The 14,150-nt window shown below is 35.4% G+C and overlaps 1 protein-coding gene across 1 annotated transcript in view; it reads left to right on the forward strand.

Annotated features, from left to right (window-relative positions):
* LOC127855686 (sodium bicarbonate cotransporter 3-like) overlaps positions 1-14,150 on the forward strand; it is a 79,525-nt gene that overhangs the window by 24,773 nt on the left and 40,602 nt on the right. Inside the window, exons 2-3 of the mRNA XM_052391468.1 lie at positions 6-50; positions 6,299-6,325. Of these exons, the coding sequence (XP_052247428.1) occupies positions 8-50; positions 6,299-6,325 (70 nt within the window). The 5' untranslated portion in view covers positions 6-7. The remainder of the gene's footprint in view (positions 1-5; positions 51-6,298; positions 6,326-14,150) is intronic.

Genomic DNA, 14,150 nt, shown 5'->3' on the forward strand with positions numbered 1-14,150 from the left:
TTCAGCAATGGCCGCCATGAGCACCAATGACATCCCCAGACAACCAAATGGTATGTATATTAATAATTGCTCGACATACAATGAAGTTCATCCACCATGGCTGGGTGTTTGGTTTCCATTAAACGGAATTCATTCATTTTTATGTCCCCGGTAGGGTGGCATATAGCAGTTGAACTATCCGTCAGTCCGTCCGTCTGTCAGTCAGTCCGTCCGTCCGTCTGAAAGTTTTAACATTTCCAATAACTTTTGCAATATTGAAGATAGCATCTTGATATTTGGCATGCATGTGTATCTCATGGAGCTACACATGTTGAGTGGTAAAAGGTCACGGTCATCCTTTAAGGTCAAAGGTCGAATTTATGGTTTCATATCGGCGCAATAGGGGGCATTGTGTTTCTGACAAACAAATCTATTGTTTTTGCATGTGATCAGAATGTTATTAATATTATTGTGTGCGAAATGACGATTTAAGTATTATTCACATCAATGTTGTTATCTGTGTAAAATGTGTGCACCGGGTAAATAAGATCCGTTAAAAGGAAAACATAAATACACGAGCAGTGTGCTGTATAAATCTGAAATACGAGAAGAAGATTATTAAAAAAAAATATGTTGGATAATAATTCACACGTTCAAACAGTGACCCTTTAATTTTGTGCGAACATGATTGATGCGTCTTTGCGGATGCAATTAAAAGTCCATATGTACTTTCAAATGAAAACATGTTCAGGTTTATTGTATGAGTGTGTTCCGAAACTGCATTTCTTGAACAAAACACGTTTTTAATTTTCAATGTTTGTCTGGTAGGCTTATGTTGGTGTATCGAAATAACAACAACCCACTAACATGTTTTGTGGGTGATATGAAACAAATGCCCAATATTGAACGTTGTATACAATTATTTGATGATTTTTTCCTACTATATATCCGTGTATGTTGGATGTAAAATAATAATAAATGCACAACTTAAAAAATATTTTTGTATGAAACCTTATTCAATGAATGAATGAAAAATTACGCTAAACGGTCGTTACGGAGGTCGTATGTATTAGTCATGGCAAACACATCGCTTTCCAATTTTTAATGATAAGTATTGTTTATATGATTTAAAGGGGCCTTTTCACAGATTTGGCATGTTTGAAGTTTGCCAGTACATGCTTTATATTGATAAAATGTTAACATTGGATATCAAAAGCTCCAGTAAAATATCAAGAATAAAATTTAAAAATAGAAAAAAGGTAACCGTCAGCAGGGCTCGAACCACTGACACCTGGAGTGCTGATGTAAAAAGTCTCCGACTTAGACCACTCGGCCATCCTTCCGGATACATTGCCTAGTGTTTTTTTATACTTCATTTAACCAATCCTCGTAGTTTCACAAATTATATCGACAACAACAGAACTCTCCAAATTATTAAATCTTTTCGCGTTGCAATGCCTTATTATTTTCGGGTTTTTAAATCGTCAAAAGATGCATATAATGGCTATTTTAGAGTATGGTAAATGTTCAGTATTACTGTTTCCTCACAAATATCATAACTCAAACGAAAATTTGCGAATCTGAAACAACTTTTTTTAATTTTGTCAATTTACCCAAACGTGAAAAGGCCCCTTTAAACTGCTATTTTATTTATTACATTTCTGAAGAGTATACTACATTATTATATTGTTATAAATGTTTATAGTGCATTTCCTAATAATTCTTTAGTTATCGACCTAATGAGAAAAGTTAAGCATTGTAGATACATAATAACACAAATAATAAAATAATAAGCAACATCGCAATATAATATAAAGATCAACACCATTGTGTGCATATACTGGACTGACACGGGAATGCGTATGGTGATTGCATTGTTTCTCAATTGCATTTTCTTTTTCGATTTCATAGAATATGTATGGCAGCAGTTTTTCCAGCCGTATCTGGCTTTTGATTTTATTGAGGAATGAGTTTTCGTCAACCCACACAGAATGCTGGTATATTTCTGGCTTTGCATTCAATAACGAAAAGCAAGTAATAAATGAAGTGAATGCAATACAATGGATTCGATTATAGATTTTATAACTAAATAATACATTTAAATGCATTACATGTTTATCATTTTATTGGAATCTGTTTGAAAACATTAAAATAATGATACAGTAATTTTTTGTCCCTTTAACTACAATCGTCTGAGTTATATACAAAGGTTCACAGAGCACGTCTACTTCAAAAAGAGTATGAATAAGTATACAGCTAAATATCTCAAAATGTAAAAATTTGCAAATATATACTACTCAAAATTTGCAAGGGATCACTTTTTATCGTATGTGTAATTTGAAGTTCACCCCTACCTTGATTCAGCCAGCGTCACGCATCAATGATAAATAATTACATAAAAATACAATCAAAAGCACACATTCTAATATCAAAACCTCCAAAATAAAAACTTAAATTAAATTAAATAAATTGAAGATAATGTGAAAACAAAAAGTGATCCTTAGCAAATTTTGAGTAGTATATATAAAGTGAGTACGACACGCGCCAAGTATATACTTGAACACAATTTATGACGGAAAATAGGAACTGCAACATTACCTTTATTAAAGTAAGTGTTCAATTCGAGACCCATGGTATTTATAAATCAGCCTACACGTTTTCGGCCACGATTCAACGGTCGTGTTCAAAATTTAAGTCCAGTTAATCAATTCGTCATTAAAAGCTTTTTTAAGACCTATTACAGAGTTAATATTCCGCTTCTGTAGACGGCGTGTAAAGATTCTCCATATACAAAAGTCAATTTAAACACCGACCGGAGACTTCGGCATCCATTCTTTACGGTCAATAAAGTTTACATTAGAAGATCACCGTGGCGTAGTGGATATGGTGTCCGCATAGCGATCGGGAGGTCACGGGTTTGATCCCCACTGTGGGAGCGTTCTTTAGATCTCCCCCATAGACACCAAGGGAACGGACTCGAGAACGTTTCGTATAAGCTTAGGCTTGTTACGCAATCGAGCTTAAATAAATAGGTTTAAAAAAAAGAAAAGATTACATTCTACTAGAGGGTATGTTTAGTTGTGTGACTTGAGGCACTCTCCTGAAGGAAAACCCATGCCTCCGACCTAGAAACAGTTTCGGAACGTCATTTGGAAGAAACGGATTCAATACCTTATAGATATAGAAATTGCAATAAACTTCAGTCCCATCGTTGATATAGCGAATCTCGATTACCTATATAAGCGACACCAGCTCTTGCCATAAAACCCTTGGCGAAAGAGTCCCGATTGACGAAGCGATGTTCTTCTTAATTTGCGACTCGTTAAGCGGATGAACTCTCCATTTTGTTCCTCCTTAAGCTTACAATATTTTGATGATAATTTTATGTAAAATTCCTTAAGAGTTGCCTTATATAGACGAGGTATCACGTTGGGTCGGTTGATTAGCTGTGGCGATCATACGATTGATTTTTTGACTACTTCCGGTTGGGCCACATTTCGACAATATCTAAACTTTGGCATTGGACGGTCAGCATTGATATTTTTTATTTGATATATAATGTTCTTGATGGAATTAAAAGACATCGAACATCCGATTTCTTTCAACTCATTTTAAATTCTCCTATGCATGTGTTACGTCTTCAAAAGTCCAACAATTATCCCTTACACTTTAGCACTAATTTTTCGACGCACCATGTTATAATGGCGAATAGCAATGTTGAATTATCAATATTACGAGTGAACATGATTGATTAAAATGAACTTGCAAGTTGTTTTCACGCGGTGCTCTCTTAACATGTTTACAAATTTTGTTCAATTATAATCTGGGCGCCTCTCGTTATAGGCTTTTACATGCAACATAATTATGTAATTGTCATATAATAATAAACCGTTTAACAAGGTAGAACAATGCCGCGGAAAATGTTGTACGTCGTGTTTCTTAAAACTGAAACCAAAAGGGCAATTTTGTCTTTATGGTCCGAAATAAAAGCACGATTATGTATAATAAAGGTACTTATTAATAACTAATAAAAAGGCCCACTTTTGAGCATTTAACATCAAAGATTGTTTGCAAGACCACGTTTGAAGTATTTGTTAATTTGTTCATGCTGTTAACTCAAAAAACTGAATTATTCAATGATTCCCGTAGACATAACACTAAACTGCTTGTTACTATTTCGTTCCTTTTAGTTTATTTATAAAATACACATATTTCAACTGTTATCAACATGCCGAAATCGTCAATTCTCTAAAGTTGTATTAATGTTTTATTGTTATTCGTAAACACTTGCTCTAATTTTGAAAAAATGTGTCACCATTAATTCCCGAGTATAAGTTGTTGGATTCAGCAGCTAGCCTGCATTTCATCAATTGTTGGATTCAGCAGCTAGCCATCATTACATTAATTGTTAGATTCAGCAGCTAGACTAAATTGCATTAATTGTTGGATTCAGCAGCTTGCCGTCATTGCATTGATTGTTGGATTCAGCAGCTAGTCTTCATTGCATTGATTGTTGGATTCAGCAGCTAGCCGTCATTGCATTAATTGTTGGATTCAGCAGCTAGCCTGAATTGCATTGATTGTTGGTTTATTGCATTAATTGTTGGATTCAGCAGCTAGACTTCATTGCATTGATTGTTGGATTCAGCAGCTAGCCGTCATTGCATTAATTGTTGGATTCAGCAGCTAGCCTGCATTACATTAATTGTTGGATTCAGCAGCTAGACGTCGTTGCATTAATTGTTGGATTCAGCAGTTAGCCTGCATTGCATCAATTGTTGTTTGCAGCAGCTAGCCTGCATTGCATTTATGTGCTTTAGTAGTTAAATTAATTGAGATGCTGTAAGCGTTGCGGGTACAAGCGTTCGGAAATAAAAGCACACAAATATTGTTATTTTTACAACACAAGTGTAATTATTAATAGACGATGGGAATTGTTATAGCTTCGGTTTCGGATTATACGTTTCTTGCACCTAATATCAAATGCTAAGTTTAGAAAAAGGTACATCGACACAATCTAAACGTATCAAATGACCATGTTTCTTAGTAATTAACATATTGGCGGCATACAAAATAAATTAGCGAATAGGTGAAAGTGTGTGTGTGTTGGTGGGGGAGGGGAGATGCGGTGTGTGTGTGTTGGTGGGGGAGGGGAGATGCGGTGTGTGTGTGTTGGTGGGGGAGGGGAGATGCGGTGTGTGTGTGTTGGTGGGGGAGGGGAGATGCGGTGTGTGTGTGTTGTGGGGGAGGGGAGATGCGGTGTGTGTGTGTTGGTGGGGGAGGGGAGATGCGGTGTGTGTGTGTTGGTGGGGGAGGGGAGATGCGGTGTGTGTGTGTTGGTGGGGGAGGGGAGATGCGGTGTGTGTGTGTTGGTGGGGGAGGGGAGATGCGGTGTGTGTGTGTTGGTGGGGGAGGGGAGATGCGGTGTGTGTGTGTTGGTGGGGGAGGGGAGATGCGGTGTGTGTGTGTTGGTGGGGGAGGGGAGATGCGGTGTGTGTGTGTTGGTGGGGGAGGGGAGATGCGGTGTGTGTGTGTTGGTGGGGGAGGGGAGATGCGGGGGATATTCTGAAAGTGTGTGTGTGTTGGTGGGGGAGGGGAGATGCGGTGTGTGTGTGTTGGTGGGGGAGGGGAGATGCGGTGTGTGTGTGTTGGTGGGGGAGGGGAGATGCGGTGTGTGTGTGTTGGTGGGGGAGGGGAGATTCGGTGTGTGTGTGTTGGTGGGGGAGGGGAGATGCGGTGTGTGTGTGTTGGTGGGGGAGGGGAGATGCGGTGTGTGTGTGTTGGTGGGGGAGGGGAGATGCGGGGGATATTCTGATTATTTGTTAGCCTTAGTTATATGAAAAGCGATGAATACCGTTGTTTCAATAGAGCCTTATATTTGAGTCTATTACTTGTAATATATCTTTAACAGTGTAAGAAATAACCAAGTATAACTACACAGGCATCCGCTTTTTTCCAATAGCCAAATATGTTTCCGTTCTAGAGAATGCACCATGGGGCTGATATACGGTCTAAAAGACTAGTCATGCTTTCGTCGAATAAACAGATATAATTTGCACTACTTCGCAATAGGCAAAGTCTGTTTACAAATCACTCTATGAGAGCATCATTGAAACTTCCATGAAGGATATATGGCAGACTGTCCTTCTGAACGTTTTCTTTGCAGTCGAATATAAATAATTAGGTTTTAACTTAATTTGACTTACATTTAACACCTGTTTCGTGCAAAACATTTTAACTTGTCTTACAATAGGAGTTTATTGGTACAAAGTCTTTAAACACGATCATACAACTATGCTAGTTTTGTTTATTATTTCAGGTGTTCCGACTTCGCCGAGCGCTAAGGGTATGTAACATTATTACCTAAAATTAAACGTTACCTCTAGACGTAGTTACCGGATTCAGAGAATGTTATTAGTAGCATGCGCGAACGATATAGTTTTTAATAGCCAAACACACAAATTTATAGATCCATCCACCAGCTTTAATTCCAGGCAAACATACAGTATGCTATGTCAAATTTTGGTATTTCTGTATGGAATATATACATTACGAGCAACGGAATCATTTGAATACGCCGACTTTAATCTGTATGCTGCCAGGTGTGTGATTCTTTTTAGAAATACTACTGCTTTATTTCTAGTTAACGCTTTTTCAATTGCTAGATCGCATTCTGTCGAACGTGTGGCTAGCATCGTTCGTCGTATAAAAAACCCCTGCATTCTAACCACATCTTCTTATAAACGGTGTGGCAGATTAAAACGAACTTTACAGAAACTATCTTTGGGTAACCCTCATTTTGTCGATATCGCTTTGTCCTTTGCATTTTAGGTGCCTTACCTGAAATGGATTTTCAACACATAAATTCAAAATCTTATCTATGAAACCAAACACAAAAGCAAGTGTCAGGGGTTTCCAGTTGGTGTGAAACAGCGTACAGTTATCCTTTATTAAGCTGTTTAAACCATTAACCTGGGGTAAAACCTGTCCTCGCTCCGGTCGTCTTGCAATTTATATAAACGCGTATAACAAAGAGCTTTAAAGCGAGATTATACGATTTTGTCAACTATTTATTAATTTATATAAAATGTTTAAAAGAACTTATTTAACAAATATTTCAATATAAATTAAAATAAAAGTTAAGAAGAACATGTGTCGAAAAATGCGAAATAAGCTAGATCTTTAATTCTGAAATCGAATATGTCTGTACATTCGAATCACAGGTGGTTAGCGTGTGGCTATGATATTAATTAGTGAAAACATCATTTTGAATGATAAATAATCATATTATAACGAAAAATTAACTTTTCTGAAAAAAAAATAAAATATTTCACTATCAAATATATATATAACAAGGTATGCAACTCAAAATCACCCCAAAACGGGGTGCATCGCTTTGAACAGCCATATCTTCATAAATTTTGCAGCGATTTTCACGATCTCGGTCTTATTCAACGCAGAAATGAATTTCCTTTCTGGAAATGTATATGTCTTGCAATATTTTTACAAATGCTGGGTCAACTTTTAAGAAATAACACGATACACAACACGCATGACCCAGTTGACAGTGATCATGCTGTCTTTAAGACTGAAATCTTCACGGAGTAAAGGGCAACTTCCCTACAAAGTTCATGTAGTTCGATACCATAATTCAATAAAACGTATGAAAAAACATTATAACCGTTCTTGTCGTTACATTCTGCATCAAGACTAACTGTCCAGCGCCGTTTGAAACCTTTGTTTACATACATTTCAACTAACTGACATTTTAAACATACGAGTGATTTCATTGGTCCAATGCGGAGGTGTGTCTTTACAACTGGAGATTTCATTCATAAAGAATACATGATCACTGTCAACTGGGTCATGCGTGTTGTGTATCGTGTTATTTCTTAAAAGTTGACCCAGCATTTGTAAAAAATATTGCAAGACATATACATTTCCAGAAAGGAAATTCATTTCTGCGTTGAATAAGACCGAGATCGTGAAAATCGCTGCACAATTGATGAAGATATGGCTGTTCAAAGCGATGCACCCCGTTTTGGGGTGATTTTGAGTTGCATACCTTGTTATATATATATTTGATAGTGAATTTTTTTTTTTCAGAAAAGTTAATTTTTCGTTATAATATGATTATTTATCATTCAAAATGATGTTTTCACTAATTAATATCATAGCCACACGCTAACCACCTGTGATTCGAATTCGCCAGCATGTAAATCATGCATGTACGATGTGAATCTTAATTTAGTTAAACGGTTCATTTTAAATTCCTGCAACGATATCTATTCATACGACACACGAACACTAACTATAAAGACGAATGCTTCGGTTATTGTAGGAAAATATTCACGAAATATCTTCGTCACAATCGGCTCGGGGCGCTAATTTGTCTTTGCTGCATTTTATGAAATTCGTCTTCAATGTATATTTTTTCTTGCCTATTGTGTGTTATTGTTGCAAATTTTATAAACATATTACAATTTAACACATATAAAAAAATCGTATAAACTCGCTTTAAACAATATTCTCCTCTCAAACCGTAAGTCCCTAAGGTTTTATATTTGGTTTGTAAATCATGTAACAATCTTACACAATTTTTGCAAACAATGCAACTGCTGTCAAAACTGGCCACACCCCAGAGTTCACATAATGTATATAGGCAATTATTATTGAAAACAACATAAAAACATTCGTCTCTGCTGCAAAATGTGCCGGAGTTTTTTGTTTTGTATGTGTCAGATCGGAGGGATTTAAATAAGTAATGTGCAACGAAGCGCAATGTGTAACATGTTTAAAAAAAGCAATTTCATCTTTCAATCCATTCCATTATTCACACTTAGTACACATATTTTAAGTTTAACCCATTTATGCCTAGCGTCTAGAAAAAAGGCCTTGGCAAACAGCGTAGACCCAGATGAGACGCGGCATGATGCGGCGTCTCATAAGGGTCTGCGCTGTTTGCTTAAAGGAATTTCTGAAAGAAATATTCTAAATAGAGAAATAAATATACTAGACATCCCTAATTTTGGAAATAAATTGATCCAATAGAGAAGAATGGGAGAGTCCACTAGGCATAAATGGGTTAAATAGCAAATCCTGATCGATACTGTCGATGTGTTTAAGAATTTCACAAGATAAGTATTGATGCAAAGCATCAAAGGCCGTCGGGAATTTAAGTGTAAAAGGCACTCAATGAAGTTACATGGAACGATTTTTTTCTACTGTAAATATTAATAAAATGGCCGATTATTTTAAACAAAATAGAAAAAGATACTGGTATAACCATTATCTATAATTTTGTGATATAACCCACAAATAACCATTATTTATAATGTTGTGTTATAACCCCCAAATAACCATTATCTATGATTGTGTGTGGTAACCCCCAAATATTTCATAGTTCATTTTATTTACATTGGTTTCCTTTTTTTACTGGCATCCGTGTGCAGTTTTCATTAATGGAACAGAACTGTGTAGGTTTTAAAACATCTGCTTCATCTTGTAAGCGTAATTTCATATTTATTTTTTTCAACTTCAAGGGGAGATGATTTTGAACTTATTCTTACGTTGCTCATTTACGATAGGGATTGAGTACCCCATGATATGAAAACACTGTAAAAGTTTGAAAAAAAAAAACTGAATGAAAACTGTAAATTGCATAAAGAAGCTGCATTTCACTATACTTTGAAATTCAGTAAAACATCATAATAAATTTATTGCTCCGATATTCATCATTTTCAATAGGATTCGAGTAATAGTGATATAAAAACACCTAACAAGTTTAGAAAGATTCAGACGAAAGTTGTGAAATCTTTAAAACAAGTGGAAATTGTTTATTTTGTCAAATTTAATAGAAAAAAATCTGGACTTATTGTCCCGATGTTTCTCATTTTAAATGAAGTAAAAATGCTCATTGATATGAAGACACTGTAAGTTTGGAAAAAATCTGATGAAAAATGTTGACATAATCACCTAACCAAGCAGTTTTTCACTTTTACTTTAAATTCAAAGAGACATAATTCTGGACTTATGGTCCGATATTGATCATATAGAGTTTGGGTTGGGTCCTCATTGATAAAAAACCTGTGCAAGTTTGGGAACAATCGGATGAAAATTTTGGACTTCGAACAACGATTTCAAAATTTCTCAAATTCTAAGGAAGATAAATATAGACGTAATGGTCGGATAATGCTAGAGGGCCCATACCACCTGGATAGTAATACGTGTCGCGTTTCGCGCTCTATATGTGGTTCTTAAAAAAAAACACTCCGAGGAGTGCTTGACTGTAGGAAAACGGGTTGCTGGGAGTCAGCTCCTCCTTGATAAGCGGCTGCTTTCTTTATTGCAACTCATTGTTACAATCAATGATACGTGTCGCGCTTCGCGCTCTATATGTGGTAGGAATAGTACTTAGGGCCTATGATAGACAACCATAAAAATACATGGATAAAAGGTGTGTTGTTTGCATTTATTTGTTAAAATAAAACACGTGTATTTTTTTATTTGATATTTAAGTGATGTAAGAAATTTTAATTAACGTTGTCACCACGCGGCATCCATTAATTTTAATAAAAATGTCCAATTGTAGTAAAAAGTCTACATAAAATAAAGCTTTATAATATTTATTAACCTGACTGAAACAATTGTCAGCCGCCGAACTGTTCCGTTCGTGCCGGAACCCGGGATTGAACCGGGAGCCTTTAGATGATTGTTGCGTAAACAACTTCAGTCTAACGCTCTCCCAACTGAGCGATTCTGGTTGACATCATTTATATACTAATATTTGGTGAAGTTGTGTATAGCGATCTTTATTATATGTCTATTAATAAACTAAAAATTGTTCGTTTTCGTACCACTACGCCTTCCAATAAACTTGCTTGCGCGATAGGTCGTCAACTATCGTATTACATTGATTCTCCACTAAATAAGCAAATTAGAAAAAACACAAAATAAATATATTTTGATTATGTTTTGTTTTTATACAAAACCAGAAAGTTTCGCGTATTTGCCCAGTCCCTGTGATCTTTCCCCTGTGACCAGTTGCTGATCAGTTATTAATTAAAACAATTAGCTTTGCATTATTTGCAATAAATGTTGTAATAAATGTAATAGGCACAAATGCAGTATTTATTTACACTAATTAACACAAAAAAGCAACACTATGCAAGATATTCTTAAAACAAAAATATATACATTGATCCGTAAAATAACGTCTCCTCCCATAAGCAAAAAAATGCATTACAAACTAGTCGCCGCTCTCCAGAGCGACGCCAATGAACGTTAAACGTTCGAAATATTTCAATAGTTAAAGCGGGACATGAATCTATTTTAATATTTGATGTAACTGACGTCATATCGGGACAGGGGTATTTCTTAATAAACCTGTGTAAACACGTTCACAATTGTGCGTGCATCTGGCACTTTTCTCATTTAATGATAACTATCAATAAACATTGAATAAAATATAATATAGAATGCAACATATTCATTTGTTGTTTGTTATCTGACAAACGTGAGAGTAAAAAAACAAGCATTTGTCTTCTTCACTTCTTTACTGTAATGATGAAACGGGCCTTTTTCCATTGGATGCATAGCAATTTCGTTTGTTTATTTTGTGTTTATTTCCAACAGTATTTCAATCATATATCGGCGGTTATTTAACACACAGTTTTCATGCGATAGCTGGTTAACCAGTTTTACCTGCAAGACTGTATTCATTCCCGAGTATTTGGTTGATAAGTTGGCTATAGTCTGTGCGTGTCCAGAAATGGCTATCTTAGTCCAATCGATTACTTAAATTACTTCAGATTTTACCAAATAAACGTATACATAGCACTTAAATTACACGTGTAGCGCTGTTTAACATAACATAATGTGAACATAACTACTTATTGTAAATATAATTGCTGTTGATATAAAGATTGATGTAAAGATCGATGAATGAACAGTAATTGGACATTGAACAATATAGACAGTAGATTTGTCATCGGGAACCTGTAATCGGAAACGGTTGCAAATTCCTCCAACTTTTGTAATTATTTATACAATAATGTTATTTAAATATTCATGAGTATTCGCCAGATTTCCACAGCAACAACATATTTCTGAGCATTGTGTTGTTGGCAGACATTTATTTGTTTTTACAATCACTAACACGGTCGCGGACACAGTAGGTTCGCTTAGATGTTTAGGGTTATGAGTTATTAGAGTTATGTTTCCCCACATATGTATGCACTTACTAACAATAGTTTACCCATATACAGGTATTTTAAAAACTTCTAAAGGTAAGTTATAATAACAGACGCCTTAACACTTGCCATTGAATATACTTATGCACATGTATGTACTAACCAACATGCTTTTTCATGTTTTTTTTTCGGGAAATATTCGTGCTTTGGCGAAGACTAACCAACATGCTTTTTCATATGTTTTGTTTCGGGAAATATGCGTGCTTTGGCGAAGATAATTATTGGGCCATTATATGTGAAAAGGGAGTTTAATGTATGCGCGTAATGTTTCGTCCAAGATTAGCCTGTACAGTCCGCACAGGCTAATCAGGAATGACACTTTCCGCTTGTATGGTATTCTCTTGGGTACATAAAGTCTCTTCTAAGCAAAAATCCAGTTAAGGCGGACTACACAGGCTAATCAACGCACATACATTAAAACTTCTTTTCACAGAGCACGACTCAAATGTTTTTTACATCATATTAACACTAAGAAAGGATAAATTGGCATTCTGAAAGCATACGGAGCTGAACTGTTAATAGGGTGAAGTCTGATAAATGTAAAAGGTGTTTATTGAAGGGAAAGATAATGGTATTACATAACATTAACAAAAGAAAAGAATATTTTATAAACAAAAACCGAATGTTTAAGAACTGATTTATGAGATACATGTATTGGTGCTTTATGGATATGACAGAACTGTGTTTCCTCATGGTCGGGTCCTGGATAACAAATCACTGTTGGTTATGAATAAGAAGATGGCAGTTTGATGTTTAGAGTCGCGTTCTCAGATAACTGGGCATAATACATATGCGTAAAGTGTCGTCCCAGATAAGCATGTGCAGTCCGCACAGGCTAATCAGGGACGACACTTTCCGCTTTTTTGACATTTTTCGTTTAAATGAAGTCTCTTCTTAGCACAAATTCCGATGTAGGCAGAAAGAGACGTCCCTGATTAGCCTGTGCGGACTGCACAGGCTAATCTAGGACGACACTTTACGCATATGCATTATGTCCAGTTTTCTCAGAACGCGATTAAGTAGGATATTTCACTTAGGATATTTCACACAGAAGCCTTTTCGTATTTCGGAAAACAATGCATACGGATGGATAATAATTTCAACTCTGTTTCCTGGTATTTTGAAAATGAAGCACTTTTTACTTTGCTGTAGGGTTTTGAGTAAATATTGTTTTGTCCTTGTGAAAAACAATTTATGTGCGAGTATGTTCAGATCGGGTTCATCTAAGTCAGAATCTTTACAGTTGACTATTATTCTACCTCATTTATTTTTTACAAGACAAGGCACTTTATTGAGAATTGTACAGAGTACATCGTCTAAATACATCAATAACAAATACATACATGATGTCACCTTTTTCAACATTTTGTTTAACATTGTGTTATGTTTAGATATAGGTTTACAATACATAAAAAATAGCATATATATTTATATATTACTTAATGAAAAGTTATAGCATTTAATTAAATGCAAAACAAGATCAAATATAACAAGTATTAGTACAGTATTACAGTGTTTAGGGGGAAAACCCAATGCATACTACAAAGTAGTGTTCAAAAATGTATTTCTTGCTTTAAACGCATATTTAACATATTGTGCCAACATTAATAGCTGATTTGTGTTATAACCATTTATTAATTGGTGGAATTTATACACAGATGGTTTATTGTAGTAAAATGGTTTTATATATTTCTTTCTGATAGTGATATATTGAGTACATTTACATACAAAGTGGCACTCTTCTAAATCTGATTTGTTACATAATAGGCAATATCGTTCGTTTCTTGAGGTGTTGTGAGTAGCATATCTACCAGTCTGTATTCTTAGTGGAAGAACTGACAATCGTAATTTAGTAATGTATGCCCTCAGGGGTTTAGGAATATGATCAAGGTAATGTTCATATACAAAAACAGGTTTAAA

The sequence above is a fragment of the Dreissena polymorpha genome, chromosome 13, assembly GCF_020536995.1.
Source record: "Dreissena polymorpha isolate Duluth1 chromosome 13, UMN_Dpol_1.0, whole genome shotgun sequence".
In the NCBI taxonomy this organism is placed as follows: domain Eukaryota; kingdom Metazoa; phylum Mollusca; class Bivalvia; order Myida; family Dreissenidae; genus Dreissena; species Dreissena polymorpha.